At 44.3% G+C, this 22,841-nt stretch overlaps 1 protein-coding gene across 3 annotated transcripts in view; it reads right to left on the bottom strand.

Moving 5' to 3' along the window:
- Positions 1 to 5,206: 5,206 nt before the first annotated feature.
- TRAF6 (TNF receptor associated factor 6) overlaps positions 5,207 to 22,841 on the bottom strand; it is a 40,514-nt gene continuing 22,879 nt past the window's right edge. For 2 of the 3 annotated variants that reach the window (XM_053288131.1, XM_053288132.1), the window contains 5 exons: positions 22,144 to 22,294; positions 20,536 to 20,694; positions 14,325 to 14,396; positions 13,048 to 13,125; positions 5,207 to 9,620 (listed from right to left, as the gene is read on the bottom strand). In XM_053288131.1, coding sequence (XP_053144106.1) covers positions 8,769 to 9,620; positions 13,048 to 13,125; positions 14,325 to 14,396; positions 20,536 to 20,694; positions 22,144 to 22,294 — 1,312 coding nt within the window. In that variant the 3' untranslated portion in view covers positions 5,207 to 8,768. The remainder of the gene's footprint in view (positions 9,621 to 13,047; positions 13,126 to 14,324; positions 14,397 to 20,535; positions 20,695 to 22,143; positions 22,295 to 22,841) is intronic. The other variant, XR_008314519.1, reaches the window with a different exon arrangement.

Raw genomic sequence — 22,841 nt, 5'->3', positions numbered from 1 at the left:
ATCTCTCAGCCTAACCCAACTCACAGGTTTTTGGGGGAAGATAAACAGAACTATGTACAGTGCTCTGGGCTCCTTGGAGGAAGAGCAAGATATAAACGTTTTTAAAAAATCAATTTTTCTGTAACTGGTGGTCTCATGATCCATCTGTTCTTCCCTTTCAGGTGTAGTCTAGCCCCGTTCACACATTTATTCATGTAAAGATGACCAAATGAGTGCCTGAAGGAGAGCAGGTGGGATGCACATAGGCTCCAGATGCTGGCGGTGAGCACTGAGCTAGCAGGACCTTGTAGCATGAAGCTCTAGATCAGTGATTCTCAAACTTGGGTCCTCAGGTGTTATTCAACTCCCATAATCCCCAACCAAAGGCCACTGAGGCTGGGGATTATGGGAGTTGAAGTCCAATAACACCTGAGGACCCAAGTTTGAGAATCCCTGCTCTAGATGAACAAATGCACAATTATTGTGTTTTGCTAACCACACCAGGCAGGAGCAACAATTACGATCAGCAGCAGTAGCCAAGAACCCAGAAGCCAAAAGATACATGAATACTAACATATTCTTAAAACTAGGCAAAACACAACATCCTTCCTCTGCACAAGACTTCAAAATAGCTATTCACTTGTACATCCAAGGCAAGTAAGAATCTTCTCCACTCAACTAGGCTTGAATACTAGGGATTGTTTCAAAGTCTAGTTAAGGGAGGTCTTCTCCATACCTCTCCGCTGTTAGGCATTACTAGAGAACAAGGAAGGAACAAGACTAGGAAATTTCTGCCACTACTTCTGTGCTGTCTCATATGTTCTAGAGCTCTAGCTGGGGAACTGGCAGTCAAGTATGTCTCCAGAGGGATCTGTAATCACTTTTATGTGTCTCAAGATCTTTCTTTTCCCCACCACAGCAAGCAGTAGGCATTTGCTACACATGATTAAAGTGAACTACACAAGTTATTTATTTAGTTACAAGGCTGGCCTGCACCTAAGCCTCATTTAAGATTTATCCGCCGCAAATTCAGTGACATCTCGGACATCTACATATTCAGTTGAACATGTTAAAAAGGCATGCCTGTTCACAGGGGCTTCTACATGATCTGGAACCTCAATAATACAGGATTCTAGAAACCCCTATGTGCAACTGCATGCAGTTGAGGCCCTTTCACACATTCAACGGAACCTGCAGACATCAGGGGCATGGCCAGAAGGGAGTGTGGTCCTACTCACCCCCTTAATACACATTCTCTGAACATGTGAAAGATGCCCTATACAGATGTTATGAAAGAAGTGCCAGGTGTGAGTACAGTTGATGAAGGTGGGCGTGGAAGTCCTCTACTCCTCCTGCCCTGCTCCCAGTTACTCCAGTCATCTGAAGAGACGACCACTATAAATATGTTGGTGGGTGCTTCCATTTTTCGGCAGCCTGGAAGCACCCGTCATAACTCTTACAGAGAAAGCTTCTTCAGATGACCATCCTATCCATGAGCAGTGTGGGAGGAGTGATTGACATGCCAGTGGGGGTGGGACATTTGCACCCTGTGCTGATAGGGAGCTGAGAATAGTGTGTTTGAAGTTTGTTTTTACCTCCCCGCCCCAGATGTTACTTAGGCTTATATATACATACTTTATCTCCCCTGCCACCAATGATATTGTGAAACCTCTACTCTGTGATCCTTCCGCAGAAATCACTGTCACAATATCTCCATAATAAAACAAGTGTAGGGTTTATTTAAGATAATCTCTGAGGTTGTTCCTTTCTCTATTGTTCAGTAGGGATGAAATGTTGCTTGGTTACAATGTTATGCACTCCCCACGGCACATGCTTGCTTAACATTCCACTCATATTGTTTGAACTCAGTTCCTTCCCAGAACTGTCTTTCTCTATAGATTTACTTGTTTTAATGGCTGGTTAATACTAGGGCCCAGTCCAGGCACCCTTCATTCCAGCCTTCACCAGGAGGTTTTCACACATGGCTCTATGCCTCGGGGTATCTGAAGAGCGAATCTGCTTCACAGCAGATCGAGGCATTTTAATTTGAGGGATTAGATGGACCCTTCGCATAGCCATCAACACCTCCATCAACACCTTCGGAGAAAGAACATAAGAACAGCCCTGCTGGATCAGGCCCAAGAAGGCCCATCTAGTCCAGCATCCTGTTTCGCACAGTGGCCCACCAGATGCCGCTAGGAAGCCCACAGGCAGGAGTTGAGGCCATGCCCTCTCTCCTGCTGTGACTCCCCTGCAACTGGTACTCAGAGGCATCCTGCCTTCAAGGCTGGAGGTGGCCTATAGCCCTCCGACTAGTAGCCGTTGATAAGATTTCTCCTCCATGAAGTTATCCAAACCCCTCGTAAAGCCGGAGGAGCAGAAGCCCCCAGAGTCAGACATAACTCAGGCTAAGCCAGAATTTGCAGCCTCCGTTCAGAGAAAAACAAAGCCCTGTCTGTCCTGGTCCCTGATAGCCCGCAGGGAGATCGGGTTAAATCCAGCAAATATGTGGACTGGCACACTCCAATCAGGAGTGGATTTGGGGGGGGGGGGAGCCCTGTCTGTAAAACCTCCAGGCTACCTTCACTCAAAAGTCTCAGTAACTGACTCCCACCTCTCACAAACTCAACTAACTGCCCCTGCCTTCTCCTTGGGGAGGGGGGCGGGAATTGACCATTGGCCAACAGGATTCTAACCACACACCTGCTGAGACTTGTGAGAATGTTAACCCTGAAACTGCTAAAGGTTCTGTAGTTATGTGCTGTACCAATTCATCACACCGCTGCTTTCGACAGGTGTGCTCAGATGCTGTTTTTTTTCCATGTTTGTACAGGGCTAATGTCTGGATGCAGCTCTAGTTCTCCATCTCATTCTCAGACGTCTGGTTGGATCTACGCCCCAGGAGCTTGCCTACTGTCAGGCTTTTACTCATTCCATCTCTTAAGATGCAGGAAGGGGCTTTCATCAACTAATTTAACTCCTAAAACCAATTTATACGTGCAGTTGCGAAAGCAACCTCTAGAATTCTCACAATGGTTTCATGTATTTCCCCCAGACGGAAAGTGTTCAAACACCAAAATAGTATGAGTAGTCATGTGGCCTGGAACAATTTCTCCAAGCTTAAATACAAATAATCATTTAGCATTAGGTAGTATTGGAGTGTCCAAAGGGCTTCACATCAGTCAGCAGTCTTAACAAGACTGTAAGGCCACTTATAAGTGCCCGTGTTATTGATCAGGCCTGCAGTGATGGTTTGCATCCATGGTGTACCTTACTGCACAGTACCACCATTTCTTTCTCAAGGATAATATTGTAGTGCAGTCTTCTAGGCAGGAAGCAAAAGGGAATAATTAAGATAAACAAGGTTTTTTAATTTTAAAAAGACAAGATTATAGGAGAACAAATGGCATTTGGAAACTGATTTTCTGTGCAGTGTGTGTCGGGGGGAGGCTGGGGCGGGGGGAGGAACTGGCTGCTGTTAGAGGACAAGAAATCCCAAACCCTGTTGAGCTAGGCACACCCTTATCTGGATTGAGGAGCCCGAAATCCCTGGCACAGCATTTTGGCAAACAGGTGTTGTTTTTTTAAATGCAGTTAACAACATACTGGTTTAATTAGTTTATTATATACATGCTTGTGCATTAGTTTTACAAAATATATTCAATTGGACATTGTTCTAGGAAACCAGTAGAACGGAAAGAGTGGTGCTATTTCAGTGTGTTCTTGTTACCAACGATGTTAATTTGCTTGTTTTAGGTCAACGCATCAGTAATTTAAGACAAAAGGGACACCATATTTAAGTAAAAAGGCACTTGCTTCTTTCCTCCCTTCATGCACAATTACTTGCAATGTACTCACAGATGGCTGCTACCATGTAAGAAAAATACCAGCCACAAAATAGGACCTCCTAATTTCCAATCATATATTCCAAAGATCAGCAGAAAACCTGAAAGGTGTGTGTGCTGAACTGGTGAAATTTGTATGTGTTTTCAGATCCCAAAGAGCCTGGATGCTCTTTGAAAGTATTTCCCTAAACTATGACTGGGGCAGGTATCTTGGACAAAATTAATCCTCCTCCTTGTAAGAAAATCAACTGTGCTGCTTTCTTTTGTGTTGTCATAGTAGATGATTGGTACTCCAGAACAGTTCTCGTATTATGCTTCTAATTGCTGGAATCAACCAAGGTCCCTTTTATTCTATCTTCAAATACCTCAAGAGCATTTAACGTTCTATACTGTGGAGTGCACAACTGCCCTATAATATAAAACACCAAATATGAGATGACAGAGCCCTGTTTGCAGCCTTAAAATCTACACAAACAGGCACAAAAGAGGGGGAAGAGAGGAAGGATGGGAGGGAGGGAGGAGGACAGTCAGGCACAGATTCTAAATACTTCCGCTAATTAGGAAAGACATGCAAATTTAGGCAGTTATGCCTTGAGACACAACATAGAAAGTACCTGTGGTACAGAGAGAGAAAGCACGCACACACACGCACTGTCTCTAGTCAAATCCTCCTCTCAACATTCCATGTGTGGTTGCTATGGCAACTCATGTAAGAGGTGCCATAGCAACCACACATGGAATGTTGAGAGGAGGATTTGACTAGAGACAGTTGGTGACAGTTAGTTGGTTAGAAAGAGAGGATGAAGTAAGACAGAAGGACAGAGCTCAGAGCCAGAGTTTCTGTGTGGGTGACTGAACAAGGGACATTTTTCACATTCTGTGTGAATTCTTGGTTAACTGATGTTCAGGCCAGTAACAAGCCAGTAGAGCTCTGGACACTACTCTGGGGTTTGCAGTAAAAAGCCTGAGTAGGAATCGTGAAAGGGAAAGGTGCCCAGAGGCAAAGCTCTTGATTAAACAGACAAGAGATCTGTGTTGTTACACCGAGATTCACAAATACAGTAGAAAACACCTGTCTTAAGTTATTCAATATACAAAAGTATTGTACTCAGAAAGAAGGTCAAAACACTGTGTGGTGTCTAACAGCTGGTTGATTTAGCATCATTGTAATGAAGTCTATGTCCCCTGCTTTGCAGAAATCCTTAATTATGTCTTAAGTAAATAATAAACTTGTTCTTATTTGTTTTATACCTTATTCTTTCTCCCTATATGCACTGAACCTATACTGCGCTTGTGAGGCTACATGACCAAGAAGTTATTTACTGAGAGAAGGGTAATAATCATACAGTGGTAGTGAAAGAAATCACCCATTAAATTCCATAAACATGGTGGCACAAGAAATTTTATTAAGTATTTCTCAGGGTATTGTTTTTTTCTAAATTAAGTTGCAACAGCGGAGCTTTTTCACTGAACAATTTTGCTCATCAAAAACAACAGCTAACTTTTAAAAAGTGATTTAATTATTAGATAGACCAGCAAGTCCAAACATCTGAAATGGCACCAAAAGCTGTGCAGTAGGAAAAGCCAAAGTCTACAGGAAGACTCACCTGTATTCTTCCTACAAATTCAACTTTAAATTAACTACATACGAAATCATTTCTTAAACATTTAGTTTAATTAATTAAAAAAATACTGTCCAAAGCCAAAGGCTCTGACAAATAAACAGCTGGGAAAGAGGAAACTTGGCAACCTTTTCTGTGAAAATACTTATTCAGTAAAATCTATTATAAAAATGCAATACAAATGTAAAAATGAGTAGCACCCAAAAGCAGTATCAGCAATACTCTGATAGGATATACTGTATTTATCTGAATCCAAGACTAGCTTTTTTACAAGTTCTTTGATGTCTGAAATGGGGGGTCACCTTAAATTCAGAGTCCTCTTCCCTTGGGGTAAATACAGGCATAACCTGTATTTTTAAAAGAGGGTTGTCTGAACTTAAGACAACACCAAGTCTTCTATTCAGTCTTCTATTCAGGTAAATACGGTAGCATTTTATGCCACCAGTATGCCACAATTTCTTCTTCATTTATGCTACTTTAAACACCATCCCAATTTAATGCAGCATTTAGCCTTCTACAAAAGGGTAGATGAACTTCACAACCAAGATGAGCTTAATCATAAGCAAAATACATGTACTGACATGACATAAAGGAGGAAGACCAGGACACAAACATTATTCCTGTTCATCAAACGAGACAGGACTTCTCAATTCCTAGTTCATAAACCTCTTAATTCCTTAAGCTGATACTTCATAAACATTTGTACTCTCAATAGGTAGGTGGCTCTTTGAAGTGATTCAAATGAATGGAAATTCTTTGTTCCCAAAGAACTGTGTCCTAAAGTTCTGCAATAGAGATCAGAGAGCAGCAAATGAAAAGGCATACACAGGTAGAGGGAGATAAAAGGAGCAGATCTGAAATCCTGAACAGTCAAGAATTAATCTGAAGTTGCTTCATTCATTTTAATGTGCACGCATGTGCATGTGCACATAGAGCAGTAAGTATATCCCACTGTTATGCTTAAGAATGTTTCATTTCACTGCCAAGTTTAGGAAGCCTTGAGAGAGACTAGGCTTCATGTATTCTATCAAAACCAGAAAGATTCCAAATTATACAGAATCCTCATGTTGAGATGTGTTTAAAGAATTGTCCCCTCTCACAGTGCTTTGGACAGGACACCCCAAAATGTGTCAGTGTTTTCCTATCCTTCGGATGCTTAGAAAATCCTCTGTGCTCAATTTGATATGAGAGCATAATGCATTGAATAGTTTTGAAGGGCTGATTGCCAAGGCAAGTGTCACAACTTCAGGAGGCCTTCAGGAGAGCCTTAAAGGCCCATCGTCTGGCTTTTAATGATATCTAATTTTAATCTGCTTTTAATTGGTTTTTTATTTTAATTAATATGTATTTTTTATTTTAGTGTAAACTGCCTTAAGCCATTTTAGGAAAGGCAGCATATGAATTGAGTAAATAAATAATAAAACAACTTAGTACTGATGCTGCAATATAGTCATTTGTAACACTGCTGAAGGCTTTTCGGCTGTTAACTGGCCTCTCCAATACCTCTTTTGAGAAATAATGGCTTTACTGTAACTCGCACAAAACATAATGATGACCCATTTACCCGCCTAGATGGAAAACAATTATCCCTCATTCTGCATCAGGGGTATAGCTATAATTGAGTGGATGGGTTCAAAGAACCCAGACCCTCTCTCCTGAGGACCCCCACCTAGCTCCACCCGTCCATATTTTCTTCATTATATCCCTCACTCTGAGGGCCCAATCCCCTAGCTATGCCCCTGTTCTGCATTATCCATGAACATGACTGTTCATTAATGTCATGTAGATATTGTGCTAGTACTTCAGTTAGCTACAATCTGGCACCAATGAATTTTGATCAGTGTATAAAAAACATATTACATTTTTACATTACATTACAACACAACAAAAAGGTTGTAATGCAAGATTACAACATGTTTATCCAAGATGATGCACATGGCAACTAGCACTGACTAGGGGACCGTATACCAGTGTTCTCTCTCTCTTTTTTTCCATCTGTATGCAAAATGAGTTTTGTTCTAGGTGGCAGGATCAAGGCAGTGTGTGTGCATGTGAAGTCAGAGTGGGGCCTTCCTGATTCAACCTGAGTGGGATCCAAAATTAACTGAGCAGACATCCAAAAACTTGTGTGCGCACACATGCACACGCCTTAGAGGGAATACTGCTGGGTACCAGTTTAGCATCTTTCCACACTAATCTGTGGAAAGCTCAGAACTATGGGAGGAAAAGCTTCTTTACACCATAACATTAATATTTAGGACAAGACAGACTCAAATGAAAAACCCTTGACCCCAATTAGTTAAGTCTGCTAAGTTTATGGTTGTGGACAGCCATCCACTTGAGAACAAAAAAAAAACTTTTCATATGCCAGGGGAAGCAAACTGAAAACACTTCAGCTACGTGTCCAACAAGACTCAACTAGAAGGGAGAATTCAGTATCCAGGGAAGTTGCATCCCCATTTGTCTCCAACATCAAACTAGTGATGCTTTCAAATATAAATTGATACATTTTGAACACTTGCAGAATTTTCTGATACCATTGAAAACCACCACTGCAAGTACAAAACACAATTGGGCCAGATATAAGGTAAAACAGTACAAACACCACAGCCACATGGAAAGATAAGAAGACGAGAATACCTGCAGATTTATCAGTTATCATTGCAATGAAGCAACATGTTGAGCAGATCACGTCATTAAGCTTCTCTGGAACAGTTCTGCCACAAGCTTATAGATCTATCAAAAGCTTCAACATATACGATCATCCTAGCAGCAATTTAGAATGGATTCTGTACTTAATTCCCTCAGAAAAAATGATGAACTGCAGCCTACGGCAAAGTCAAAATTCAGCATAGTTTATAACTTGTTTTTGCATGTGCTCCCTTCCTGCTGTGACACTCTCAAGGTTTATTTAATAAGCTGTTCTGGTTCAAAATGTAGTCCCTTCTACAAGCCCTGAACACACTGCCAGCTTAGGCACTTAGTACCATTCAGCTTCTCCAGGCTGCACAAACTGAGGTAGTAGTTTCCAGTGCCATAGGTCTTGCTACCAGCAAATAAAATAATTTGACTGGAAATGGTACTGCTTTAATCCCCGCTAGTTTTTAGTAACATAGTCATCAGTTATTTTTAGCTTAGACCAACAGGGTACACTTGCAACCATGTAGGAAACAAAAGGAATTAGAGGAAACACTTTCCATGTCCTGAAAAGCATGCTGTCGGCTTCGAATGGCAGTTTTGGTTCTGCTCTCAAAGGTCTGTGATTCTCATGAGAACTGCAAATGAACAAATAGCAAGAGCTCAGTTCTGAAGGCACAGGGGACTATGTTGACCCATCAGTGCTACGAGGCTGGAAGCCCTCTCTTCGGAGACTGGACAGGTCCAAGCGTGTTACAACCTCACAGCGTATCAAGAGAGTATCTCCTTTTATATAGGTTCTTTGTTTTAGTGCTTGCAACTGCATGAAGGTCACATATCCAAAGCCTTTTGGGCTGCGGTGGGTTACTGGCCGCTGGAAGGCTAACAGCTCAGGCTTGGTATCCATGATTTCTTCGTGGTTGTGTCTCAAAGGTCCTTCTGACTGATCTAGGATAGAGAGTCGAATGGTGCCCTGGAATGGCCATGGCAGATGACTGTCATAGTCCCCTTGCATCATGTGAACGAAAAGGGAAATATAGTTAGCACAACGTTGAGCAGTTGGCAACTGGATATGCAGGCGCAAACAAAGTTTGTAGCCAGGCTTCCCCGTGTAGAAGCCAGTGCTGTGGATCACAACAGGCTTCTCTTCTTCCTGGGCTTTCAGGTAAATACTGAAGTTCTCAATCTTCCAGATGAAAATGCCATTACATTGCTGGGCTTCCACTTCAGCTAATTTCTCCTCTAGGTTCCGGACAACGCGTTTGAGATCCCCCATGTGGGTGTTCTGTGTCTCCATCTTTGCAGTCAGTTCTCGGATCTGGTGGTCTTGCTTTACCAAGCGCCCCTCCAGGTGCTGAATGGTTTCCTTGAAGTTCTGGACTTCTGGGCTACATTCGCATGAGGAGGGAAAGTGAGAGGGGTCACAAGGCACACAAGTTGGGGTAGCAACTCTGATGCTCCGGAAATGCTGAGCCATCATTCTCATATGAACTTGAGTGTACTCTTGCATATGGCGTGCCAACTCATTCCTCTGCATCTGGAATTTGAGAGACACACACATGGCTTCATAAGCATTTCCTTTGACTAAAAAAAAGCATTTCGCCTCAAAAGAAGGGAGAGAGGAGACATTGGAAAGCAGAACTAGTTTTATCTTCCAAAGAAGAAGTGAAAAATTGATGGGGGAAACAAGTGTTACTATTACTAAAGCAGTAGTTCAGATAGCTTTACTGGTAAGCAGTTTAAAGGTTAGGCATTTTTCTCAAGTATAAAAAATTTATATACAGAAAGTGTAGTAGTAGAATCACATTCTCAAAAAGCAGCACCATACTTGTTTTTCTACATAAAATTCTTCCTGTGTGAAATTGCAGATTAAATTCAGTTCTTCTGAAACTCTTACAATTCACAAGAATCTAAGCTTTCACTAAAGCTTAAAAAAAAAGCACTTCTCAAATACTTATGCTTGTAGATATAGATTTGAAAACATGTTAGTGGTAAGAGTTTCTCTGATTTGAGTGAAGAAAGAACTGAACTTTTTCAGCCTCCAGTCTAGTTTTCCCTCCCAGATCCTATCTATATACTTATTTCTCTTAGCCGGCATGCATGTCCTTAAGAATTTGGCGGCAGAACTCTCACGACATGCTGCGAGAGTTCCGGCATTGGGTAGGAGGACGTTGGAGGATGCTGGCTGGGCCTCACTGCGTGGTAATGGAGGCGGCAGTGGCAATGGGCCCGGCCGTGGTGAGGAGGAGGCGGCGGCGGCCGGGTGGCTGAAAAGGTGCGGGGGAAGGGGGAACCGCTGACCCCAAAGCAGAAGGGCTGAGGAGCCGCGGTGGCTCCTGGAAAATGGTAAGGAGAGAGAGAGCTGAGGAGGAGCTGCTGCGGCTGCCCAAAAATGGCGAGGAGGGAGGGGGCCGGGTGGTGGGATGAGGCGGGGCAGCAGTGGCCACCCAAAAATGGTGGGGAGGGAGGTGGTAGGAGGAGGACCCGCTGCCGCCCAAAAATGGCGGGGAGGGAGGGAGCCAGGCGGCGGGCTGAGGAGGGGTGGTGGTGGCCATCCAAAAATGGCAGGGAGGGAGGCAGTAGGAGGCCACCAGCGAGCTGAAGAGGAGGCGCGGCAGCAGGATGGCAGGAGGCGTGGCAGTGGGGGGCAGGAGGGCAGGAGAGACTGGGGATGGAGGTTGTGGGGGAGTGTATTGACGCACAGATGCTCTATGCGGGGTCAGCTAGTTGGTACATAATTATCCTGAGCATGTTGTCCCATGTAAAACATCCTCACATGAATTTATGGGGGGAAGCCCTCAACGAGTGGTTTCAGAAGACAGTAAACCAAAAAGCACTTGTACAGAAACAGCAAGGCATTCATTTAAAATATTGTTAATCTGCACAGTCATTAAGACACTCTTTATTAATTAAAATGTATTTCCATTGTTCCAGAACCACGTTGCTGATTGAAGACAGAACTACTGTTACAGTATTACAATTAATTTATTTTACTCTAATACTTTTATGCCGTTGGTTTTTGATGCTCTTAAAACATCCAATAGAGATTTGCATAATTTATTCTGGGTATGAAATATAGTTTCCAGAGCCAATGACAGCAGGTGGCATCCAGAGGAGTGCTATGCAACTATCTATCCAGTGGTGGAGCCAGGGAACAGAGGCCCAGGTTCTGCCTCGTTCCTGGTGGCCCCGCCGTGTGTGTACAGTAATGCCACGCACACCAGTAATGCCCCTTACACATGTCATCACCAGAGGGCCCATGCGAGCCCTCCGGAGTGCATTCCCAGCCAGCATTTGCTGCCTGCATGCATTTATTTCTCTTTCTCTCCCTGGCTGGAGTGAGACAAGGGGAAATAAATGCACCCAGCCAGCAAACGCTGGCTGGGAATGAGCTCTGGAGGACTCACACAGGCCCTCTGAAGACTGGGCCACGCCCACATGCACATGACATCACCTGGAAAAGGGGTGTGGCCCAGTCTCTGGAGGTCCCGTGCAACCCCTCCGGAGACCGAGCCACACCCCTTTTGCGGGTGATGTCACGCACAAATGCTGGCTAGGAATTAACTCTGGAGCGCTTGCACGGCTGGGTTCTTTGAACCTGTGCTCAGTGCCATCTATCCACCAGCTGTCTTCCTTGTTCCTGCTCTGCACAGTAGCCTCACCTCTTCAGCAGACTTTCTGGAGACAATCACATCCCACACAATTGCTGAGAGTCCCCTGCCCTCAAGAGTGACTTTTCAGTAGACTGCTGCAGAGATAAGGGAGTGGGAAAGGTAGCTGGAGTATTAGAGAACCTCCCCACAGCGTTTGTCACACTCAAATATATGGGATACATGTGACCAGAATAGTCTGTGACCAGTGAGAACGATGAAGGTGAAGAGAGCTTTCAATAGCAAAGTTCAAGTTCCACTCAAACAAAACTTTTAAAAACCCACGATGAAATCCATATATATATATATATATATATATATATATATATATATATATATATATATTCATTCTCCTGGGTGTGCCAGGGAAAATGCGTCCCGGCAGCCCAGCTGATTGGCTGGGCTGCAGAGGCGCATGATTGGCTGGCGCACCCAGGAGAAAGGACAACTGGCAGGCCCGGCCTGGCTGCGATGGGTGGTGCGAGGGGCAAGGAGGCGAGGCGAGGAAGAGGACCGGCCAACAGGCGAGGAGGCGGCAGCGGTGGCGGGCCCCAATACTGCGGGTGGGGGGAGAGGTGGCGGCTGCAAAGACTGGCACTCGGCCCCGCTGGAGACTGGGCGGGGGGGGGGGCGGAGAGAGGTAGCCGGCCCCAAAGAGTGCATAGATGCTCTGTGCGGGGTTGGCTTGTATGTCTATAAAACATAAGAACATAAGAACAGCCCTGCTGGATCAGGCCCAACGCCCATCTAGTCCAGCATCCCATTTCGTGCACTGACCCACCAGATGCCGCTGGAAGCCTACAGGCAGGAGTTGAGGGCATGCCCTCTCTCCTGCTGTTCCTCCCCTGCAACTGGTACTCAGAGGCATCCTGCCTTTGAGGCTGGCCTATAGCCCTCCGACTAGTAGCCGTTGATAGACTTCTCCTCCATGCCTAGAGATGAACATTATTTTAAAACTTTTCCCAAGCAAGACAGCTTGGATTCAAAGATAGCTTAAGTCACATGCTTCATAGTATAATTGGTGCATACATGCTAAATCACCTTATATTGCAAATTTTAATTATGCTCATAAATTACTATTGGGGTAATGAAATTAATATTTTGTTCCCTGGTGCCCTTGTTGTGCTGGTCATAGACCATAATAAACTTTGATTGCTTGCTTGATTGCTTGTTCCCCAGTGAATGAACTCAGTTCAGAAAACATACTGTATCAGTCTATGCTAATTTCAGTTAATTAGCATAGCTAATCAGCTTTCACAGCTTTGATTCTAGAGTAGGATATGGAGTTTCAAAAGAAATGCAGGTAAAGCTTACCCTTTCTGGACATCCAAAGTCACTGTAAGTACACGGTACTGGAGCAGTGGGGCAATCATTATCATAGTGATTAGGCAGCTAAAATACACACAAATACAAAGAGAAATCAACTTCTTAGAATCAAAAATCTTGCTTTTCAGTTCAGAGCACTGATGGTTGCTGCTTATGATATAAGTTTTTGCAACAAATCTAAGAGTTAATTATTCTGTGTATAATCCTCCAGTTACCAGAGAGAACTTCGTTAGTATAGAATTAGTTTATCTGGAACACAAAGCTTTACAGAAGAAAGAGCATTTTGCTAATGTACTACAGAAAACACAGCAGTCCCAAAACAACATTTAGATAATTTGTTTTTGTAAGCCAATCCCCAGCCATTTTATAGATATACTAGTAAAAATACTTGCAGTTTGCAAGCCCATGAGCATCTTATCTCTAGGAGACTCTAGGCTGTTCCTAGCTCTATAAGGTCTCATTCCCCACGCTTTCCAATGAAGAGGTTTTCCATATTTTCTGGGCAATGATTTGGGGGTTTTTTTTGTAGTCTGGTCTGGAACCCACCTGCAAAACAGGTGTCTATCTGTTTGTTTATTTTTATTTATTGGTTTGTGGTTTGGTCTGGGAGTTTCAAGTCAGCCAGTCAGTGAATCCCAAGCAGCTTTATACAGCAAAGAGTTTGCAGTCTGCAAGCCAGCCTTCAGGGGGAGTCTGTGACTGTAGTCTTCATATAACTCAATGAGGTTTCTCATTCCCCATTGTTTCCAATGGGAGAGTTTGTCCGGTTTTTCGAGGACAGTAGTGAATTTTTCTGGGGGTTGGGATTTTTTTGGTGGTCTGGGCAAATCTGGAACCTATCTGCAAAAATAGCATGTCTCTATTTCTTGTGGTTTAGTCTGGGAGTTTCATGTCATTGGGTGAGTGAGGCTCAAGCAGCTTTATAGATGCTACATGTTGTTAACATTTGTCACTTCTTCATCGTTCTCTGAAGTTCTGAATTTCAGAAACCTGAAAGGGCTTCTGTATACTAAACAGAACCTTGCTCTATGTGATCAGAGACAACCAAGCTCTTTATCAGGCAAGCTACTCGGGAAAATCCTGAGAATATGCTTGAGAGTCTCTACGTATACAACCTCTTCACTGATGCTTCTCTCTTACCAACAGCCCTCCTCAATATCCCATCAAGGCTCTTCATTATAAATTGTCAGATCTACGAATTACAAGATTTAGATTTCTATCACATTGGTGGGGGGGGGATTAAAAACAGAAAAATGGCCTCTTACCTGTCCTCTGATTAGCTCTGTATTGCAGTATTCACAGAAGACATTCGCCAGGAGGCATGACTGGTCATGGAGCTTCATTTTAGTGAAAAGAAGAAATAAATGAAAATTTAGTACCACAACTATTTTAAAAGTGTTATTTGGTGTACTGCTACCTGTAATAGGTTATATCCGAAGTGCTCATAGCGTAAGTGGAAGAAGTTCTGCTCAGGCAAGGACAAGAAGCGATTTTCACCCCCTTCCTCTGGAACCCCCTGCGCCTACCAAAAGTCTGCTGCTTCCTAGGGTGGGGGGGTTTCCCCAGAACAGAATGGTGTATGGCAAAAGGGTCTGCAATGGGGAGTAAAGGTAAAGTGTGCCGTCAAGTCGATTTCAACTCCTGGCACCCACAGAGCCCTGTGGTTTTCTTACAGGAGGGGTTTACCATTGCCTCCTCCCACATAGTATGAGATGATGCCTTTCAACATCTTCCTATATCGTTGCTTCCCGATATAGTATCAGCAGGGATTTGAACCGGCAACCTTCTGCTTGTTAGTCAAGCATTTCCCCGCTGTACCACTTAAGTTGGTGCAATGGGGTATAGGGTGGTCAAAAGGTGGGAAATTGCCATGCCCCCTTGTCTGAGCAGAACTTCTTCCAGTTGTGTTAGGATATAATCCAGTGTGATTTTATTGTATTAAAAGCCCTCTCTCTCACTTGCAACCTATGTGCAGTGGGATCAAAGTACTGTATTTGCCTGAATCCAAGGCTAGGTTTTTATCCAAGTTGCTTGATGTTAGTAGTCAGGAGGTTGTGTTAAATTCAGAGATCTGTTCCTTCCAAATAAAGGCAGGTATGACCTGTATTCAATCTCTACTTTTTAAAGGGTTATTTTAAATTCAGTCTTGTCTTTGATTCAGGTAAATAAGGTTCAACTCTGAATCCATTTCACAAAAGTATATCATATTATTATTTTGCAAAGTGTATGTTCTGATCAGAACATCAGACTTCATGATGAAGGCATATGAATATGTAGAAATGGCATTAGTAAGAGATAAATATGTAGAAATGGTATTAGTAAGAGATAGTCATATAGAAAGTTTTGTAGAAGCCTGGAAACCCTTTCTGTGGTATATGGAAAAGCAGTAAGAATTTGGATTTATTAAAGGGGCTTGAAATGTAAAAATAACAGTTGGGGAATTTGTTTTAGTAATGAAACTAAAGGATTACTATGGTGATGAAAATAAGGACTGGGACTTAATGACTAGATATATAAATATGAAGAAAATATGTATATGAGAGCAAATGTGGATGCTTTAGTATAACTATGTTGAAAGATGAACTGGAAGTCACATTGGTATATAGAAAACCAATACAAATAAAGTCCACAAAGAATATCAGACTTCAGTAAAAATTCAAGTTGGTGTTTTCAGACATACGTTGAGACACCGTCTGACATCCAGTCAGGAGCTTGCAATCTAGACTAGTGTTTCACTGGTGCAACAGGGTCCATCTGAGGAAACCGTGGCAACAGGGTCCCTGTTGTAGGGAAGCTTCTTCCTCAATCTATATATGTTGCAGGTCATAATGCAAAGCTATCCATGATCCTTGCTGTGCAAGCAGATCAAGGGCACAAGAGATAAAGCAACCTGGAGCGTTTGCTCAGCTATGTGACCTTTCTGTGTGGATACATTTTTGTCTGTTGCATGAATGCAGCATTAGTCTGGATGCCAGTCACTGGATGCTTAAGCATGATTTCCAAAAAAGATACCAAGGCATGTTCCAAGCATAACACAATGATTCTAAAATCAATTCATCCAGAGATGGCTACGCTCTGCATTCTCAGCAGCTACCAAAACAGTAGTCCAGGCCAGAAGGCTATTTTGCTATATAAATACATAGCCTCATGGGTCAGAGCATTTCAACAGCAGGGCTTAACAGTTATGTTCATAGTCACAGTTATGGGCAGGAGGTTATTACATAAAACCCCCTGAAGAGAGCCACAAAGCTCTCCATGGTTGATTTCCTACTGGCTATTGACAGAGGGAGTGTGACTCTGCTGATCCTTTTGGATCTCTCTGTGGCTTTCGATACCACTGGCCATGGTATCCTTCTGGACTATCTGAGGGAGGTGGGATTGGGTAGCACTGTTTTACAGTGGTTCCGCTCCTACCTCTCTGGTAGATTCTAGATGGTGTCGCTTGGAGACTGTTGTTCTGCAAAGCGAGAACTAAAGAGTGGAGTTCCACAAGGCTCCACACTAGGGATGTGCATGTGCAGGAGCAGTCCGGACCAGCACCAAAGGGGGGCCTTCCTTTTAGGGTGGGGAGGGCTTGCTTACCCCTCCCACCTCTTTGCCCCCTCCAGCGCCCGTATTCTATAGTATAATTGGGGCGCTGGAAACCAGCCGCCCCAGCTGCCTCCACCGCCCCCCCCCCCCGCGAGCGGATTAGGGGCAAAGAAAAGCTATTCCCGCCCTCCGGTCTTCCCGGCGGGTAGACCGGGCCTCCGGGGAAAGTTCTATTAGCTAAGGAGTTCTATCGCGCGTGCGCGCGTGCCCAAGGCCCCAGTTTGGCCGGAGACTTTGGCAAGAGAGGAGCTCTGTTCGTGAGCTCCTCTCTATTTTCGGGAAACGTGGTGAGCACTCGGGGGGGCGGCGGGGGGGGAGGGAGGGCGGGAGTAGCTTTTCTTTGCCCCTAATCCGCTTGCGGGGGGGGCGGCGGAGGCAGCTGGGGAGGCTGGTTTCCAGCGCCCCAATTATACTATAGAATACGGGCGCTGGAGGGGGCAAAGAGGCGGGAGGGGTAAGCAAGCCCTCCCGCCCTTAAAGGAAGACCCCCCCACCCGGACCCGGACCGGCCAAGTCCAAACCGGTCTGGAAGTTCGGAGGCCTTTAGAATGGCCTCCAGACCGGTTCGGACACACCCCTACTCCACACTGTCTCCAATGCTCTTTTAACATCTACATGAAACCGCTGGGAGTGATCATCGACATCATCAGGAAACGGCATATTTATTTATTTATTACATTTCTATACCGCCCCATCCAAAGGCTCTGGGAGGTACACAACAAGTAAAATACAAGAACAAACAACATTTGAAACAAACAGGCTAAAACAATATAAAAACTAAAATTTAAAACAGTTCAGAGCTATATAAAACCAATTAAAAATCCTTAAAAACAACGTGAAAACTTTGGAAGGCCAGACCAAACAAGTACATTTTTGGGGCTCTCTTGAAGGCCAACAATGAGCCCAAACTGCAGATAGCAGACGGGAGTGCATTCCACAGGCCAAAAGCAGCTACAGAGAAGGCCCAGTTCCGAGTCGCCTCCAGATGTGCCCATGGTAACTGGAGACGGACCTCTCAGGATGACCTCAACGTGCACTGGGGATCATATAGAAGAAGGTGCTCTCTAAGGTAAACCTAAGGTAAAACCTAAGGTAAGCTAAACTGTTTAGAGCTTTAAAAGGTAATAACCAGCACTTTTGTATTCTTCCTGGAAACATATTGGCAGCCAATGCAACTTTTTGAGAACAGACATAATATGGTCTCTCCAAGTTACCCCTGAGACCAGTCTGGCTGCTGCATTTTGAACTAACTGAAGTTTCCAAACTAGGTCCAAAGGCAGCCCCACATAGTCAAGCCTGGAGGTTACCAGCTGATGCACCACTGTTTTGAGATTGTTCTCTTCAAGGAATGGACGCAGCTGTTGACTCAACCAAAGTTGATGGAAAGAGCTTCTGGCCATAGCCTCCACCTGGGATACCTGGGTGAGGCCTGGATACAAGAGCACTCCCAAGCTGAGAACCTGTTCCTTCTGGAGGAGTGTAACCCCATCCAGCCCAGGAAGATCTAATTCATCCCTCAAATTCCGACTCCCCACAATGAGCACCTCCATCTTGCTTGGATTCAACTTCAATTTGTTATCTCTCATCTCATTACTGCCCGTAGGCAGGCAATTCATTCATTCATTCATTCGATTTCTATACCACCCTTCCAAAAATGGCTCAGGGCACGTTTACACAGAGAAATAACAAATAAGATGGATCCCTATCCCCAAAGGGCTCACGATCTAAAAAGAAACATAAGATACGACACCAGAAACTGTCACTGGAGGTACATTCATTTAGGGAATGAATGCCATTTCATGATGATGATGATGATGATGATGATGAGGAGGAGGAGGAGGAGGAGGAGAAATAAATTTGGGTGTCATTAGCATACTGATAACACACTGCACCAAATTTCCCAGTGGGTGAGGTCATATCTTCCCTTAATGACTGCCTGGAGGCAGTAATGGGCTGGATGAGGGACAACAAATTGAGGCTGAATCCAAGTAAGATGGAGGTACTGACTGTGGGGTGTCGGGACCCAAGAGATGGTTTAGATCTGCCTGTTCTGGATGGGGGTTACACTCCCTCGAAAGATCAGGTATGTAGCTTGGGAGGAGTGCTCCTGGACCCAAAGCTCTCCTTGGTTCCTCAGGTTGAGGCAGTGGCCAGGAGCACTTTTTACCAGCTTCGGCTGATACGTCAGCTACATCCATTTCTGGAGGTTTTCAGGAACACCCTCAAGATTCACCTGTTCTCGCACGCTTTTAATTAGAATTAATTTTAATAATTTGTTTTGTTTTATCTTATCTATATTATTAATTCTCTTACCGGCCACCTATGGGGATGTGTGTCATCGTGGTGGAACTCTCGAAAGTTCCACCACGAAGCCGCGGCTGTGCCATGGTCCCCCAGAAAATGGCGGGAGACAGAGAGGGATCCAGGCGGCTGGGGGTCAGGAGGAGCCCTGGCACCCGTTGGAGGCCAGGGTGGGTGGAAAACGGGCGGTGGGGCTTCCCTGTTTGCCGTCCGGGAGGTGCAACGGCGGTGGCGGGGCCCTTTTTGCCCGCCCGGTGAGGAACAGCTGAGGTGCCAGCAGCAGGGCAAGAGAATGTGGGGCAGGAAGGAGGGGGAGGGAGGCCAAGAGAGTGTGGGGCAGGAGAGAGGGGGGAGGGGGAACAGCCAGCCCCAAGAGCGCACAGATGCTTTGTGCGGGGTTGGCTAGTTGTTTTTATTGTGTTTTGTGGATTTTAATCTGTGACTTTTATATTGTTTTAAACTTTGTACACCGTCTAGGGATGCTTATATCAAGTGGTATAAAAATATGATAAATAAAATAAATAAAGCTCAAGTGTAAAATAGCATTTTTAAAAATTATCTTACCAAAAAACTCATAAAGACATGTATCACGTTTTGATTAAATTTATTACAATCACCAAGCAAACACAGGAAGTCTTGCCTAACTCTAACCGCCCTGAGCCATTGTGGGAAGGGTGGTATATAAACTGAATGAATGGATGGATAGATGGATGGATAGATAAGATAAAAACAGCCATTTTCATACTTCAATACTGTAGAAGGAATTCAATGAGTGTATATTTTGCTTTCAAAATATTTATATGAAGTTATTTTACTGAGGAATAAAATATTCCAAATATAACACAGCCAGATGAGCACTGATGGCATGAGGGATGTTTCTACACTTCAGCAATTATTATTCTCACCGTAGTAAGTAAATAAAAAATGAATACCTTGTGCTGTCTCCCAACATGGCCGTCAAGACAGCCTAGAAGGGCCACGCAGGGATCTAAAGGTATAGATTTTGATTAAAATTTTATGGGACAAAATGTGGCCCGTAGACCACCAGCTGGCAATCTGTAGATAAAAATGCATGGCAAAGAGGGAAGTTCAAAACTGCGAGGCCAAATGTCCGAAGGCCAAGAGTGAACCACAATTTAATATTAGTGTGTAAAGACATGCTAACAGAAAGAACTGAGACTCAGACCTTATTCTACACTTTTAAACAAAATAGACTCTTTTTTTTGAAAAAGGGAAAATAAACAGGCTTCCTCTTTGTTTTAATAGTAAATAAAGCTGTTAAAAGGTCTCTTTTGAATATTCTACATGAGGATATTTAAGAGTGTTACAAGTAACTATCTTCGTTACTGAATATGAAGATTACTGAAAATCTTCATTTTCAGCTTATGCTGGCCTTGGGCCGAAACAAACAAATACATACATTTTCTGCTGTCCCAACAACTATAATACTGAGATGATCAGGCAATAGAGGAAAAATATGTCTTACCCTAATTTGATTTTTAAAGTTATCCATGCATCTAAAAAGGCAATACACACCACACCGTGACAAATGTATGGAGACAATAGTATATTTTAGAAATCTACCTCTTTTTCTTCATAAGGCATACACAAGGCACAATTTGGACAGGAGACCTGGCGCCATGGACACGTGTGTTCTATGTGTTCTTGGAGCTGGTTCTTATGGAAATCAGCTTGGCACTGCGGACACTTCTCCAAAGCAAAGCCACAGTGCAGCTGGTGGTCCTATGGAAGAACAGGCCATGGCATCAGAAGCAAAACAGAAACATGACCCAATAATTGTTTTCCCTAAAAACAACTTAAATATATACAAATGGACTTCGATGCAGACTTAAATAAGTGCATAGACAGAGGTTACAGGCATTCAGACATACAAGAAATCAAAACCCTGCCCTGTTTAACTCCGGTTTCCCATTACGTGTGAATGTGGCATTAGACTGCACCCCAAAGCCTGGACAAAGACACATACACATAGACAAGCATGCCTTGGACCAGGACAGAGACAATGTCTATGGAAAAATCCCAATACCTGCATTTACTCAAAAGGAACAGGTAGGGATGTGCACAAACCAATTTGGAGGCCCTTTTATGGACCTCCAAACCGGTGTGAAGGTTCAAAGGCGGGGGAGTTATCTTTAAGGAGTTACCGGTTCGAAGGTGGGGGAGTTACCTTTAAGGAGCAGGGAGGGTGCTCTTATTTATTTATTTATTCAATTTCTATAATGCCCTTCCAAAAATGGCTCCGGGCGGTTTACACAGAGAAATAATAAATAAATAAATAAGATGGATCCCTGTCCCCAAAGGGCTCACAATCTAAAAAGCTGGCTCCACAAAAATAAAACACAGAGCTGAAGTTCAACAAACAGGCTTTAATGTTGCGTGGCAGGCAGGGCTGGCCACAGACTGCGTGCGTCCCAGGCGAAGCCAGGCTTTGCTGCTCCCTCACCCCCTTCACCTGTACAGACGAGTGCCTTCTATCAGGCAGGTGCCTCCCATAGGCGGAAGATCCCCGTCACCAGTGTTCCCTGTAAGAGAGATCCCCAGATGCTGTTGACCACAACTCCCAGCATTCCTATATGCAATGGCCTTTGGCTGGGGATTGTGGGGATTGTAGTCAACATCAGGGAATCCTTCTTACAGGGAACACTGCCCATCACCCATCCTGGTTGGCTTTGGCTGGCTCCAATTGTATCGCTGGCGCCAATTGTGAGCCGCAACCACCCGTGGCCAACCATCACCTGACTGGCTGGCTGTGGGGATGGGCATGATTCCTGTCACCCAGCTGTCTGGCTAATTCTGACGGTGTGTGCACCTGCCCACAAGGGCACCGGTGGGTGGCACACATGACCCAGGCCATCGGTGCCCCTCCCGGCTAGGCGGCCACCTAGTTTTACCTGGCAGGCAGGCTGGCCCTTAATGCAGGTAAAAGTTTGTGCTGCATCATTCTGATAGCACAGGGCAGCCAAAGTCAATTCTGTAAAGTCCTTTGCACATCCTTGCTTCACTGCAACACTGGTAGAACAAATTCTTCTTGTCTCAAAGCAGGGAACGGGCACAAAGGATATCTTGATGCCAGTACTATGCTTTCCTGATGCTACTCAGCAGCACGTATGACTGGGTCTGAATTCTGAAAAGGGGTGGTGGGTGGGGGGGAGAATTCCTAAAGATGCCCACCTCCAGATGCCGCAGCTCCATCTTCTGAGTACAGCCTCCGTTGGGACATTTCACGGTCAGTGACAGGATTTCCCGTTTTGCAAAATTGTCAGGGAAGAGTTGCTTTTCTAATAGAATTTCATTGTCTATAGGACACTTATGACCAGCATCTCTGTCAAAAAAATAGTAATATATTATACATACTACATTACACACACACACCCCTGAATCTTCACCGCACATTTTGCTTATAGGAAGCACCACAGTTTTCTTTAAGCAGCAAGCAATGCCCAAGTATCCTTTTATCCTGCTGTCATGTTGGCGTGTCAAGTTCTGACCTGCACTGCACTGGCCTGTGAGGCCTGTTGGGGCAGCCCCCTGCCCAGGAGTGCCGAAAGACCTGTGTGCCCGGAGAAGACAACAAGAAAAGAGGCACCCAGGTCTGGCAGCTCTTGTCCTCAGCTCTTAAAAAGACCATCAGTGGCCTGAGGAGATTACACTTTGCAAATCTTATGTAAGGTGTTTGTTTTTTTAATATCGTGAATTGCTTTGGATGCCTTTGTCAAGGCAGAAAAGCAGTAAAAAAAATGCTGTGGTTTTCAGCCCACAAATAAATAAATACTTCTTTGTGGTCTGGAAACCCGTGAGGTATTATTATCACACAAGTGAATTTTAGCCCGTTGAAAAACGGGCGCTAGTAATGCTTTCGGCCCCGCTGC

This window comes from Hemicordylus capensis, chromosome 2 (assembly GCF_027244095.1).
Source record: "Hemicordylus capensis ecotype Gifberg chromosome 2, rHemCap1.1.pri, whole genome shotgun sequence".
Taxonomy (NCBI): Eukaryota; Metazoa; Chordata; class Lepidosauria; order Squamata; family Cordylidae; genus Hemicordylus; species Hemicordylus capensis.
The sequence above is the reverse complement of the archived record's forward strand: the minus strand, read 5'-3'. Positions and strand labels throughout refer to the sequence as shown.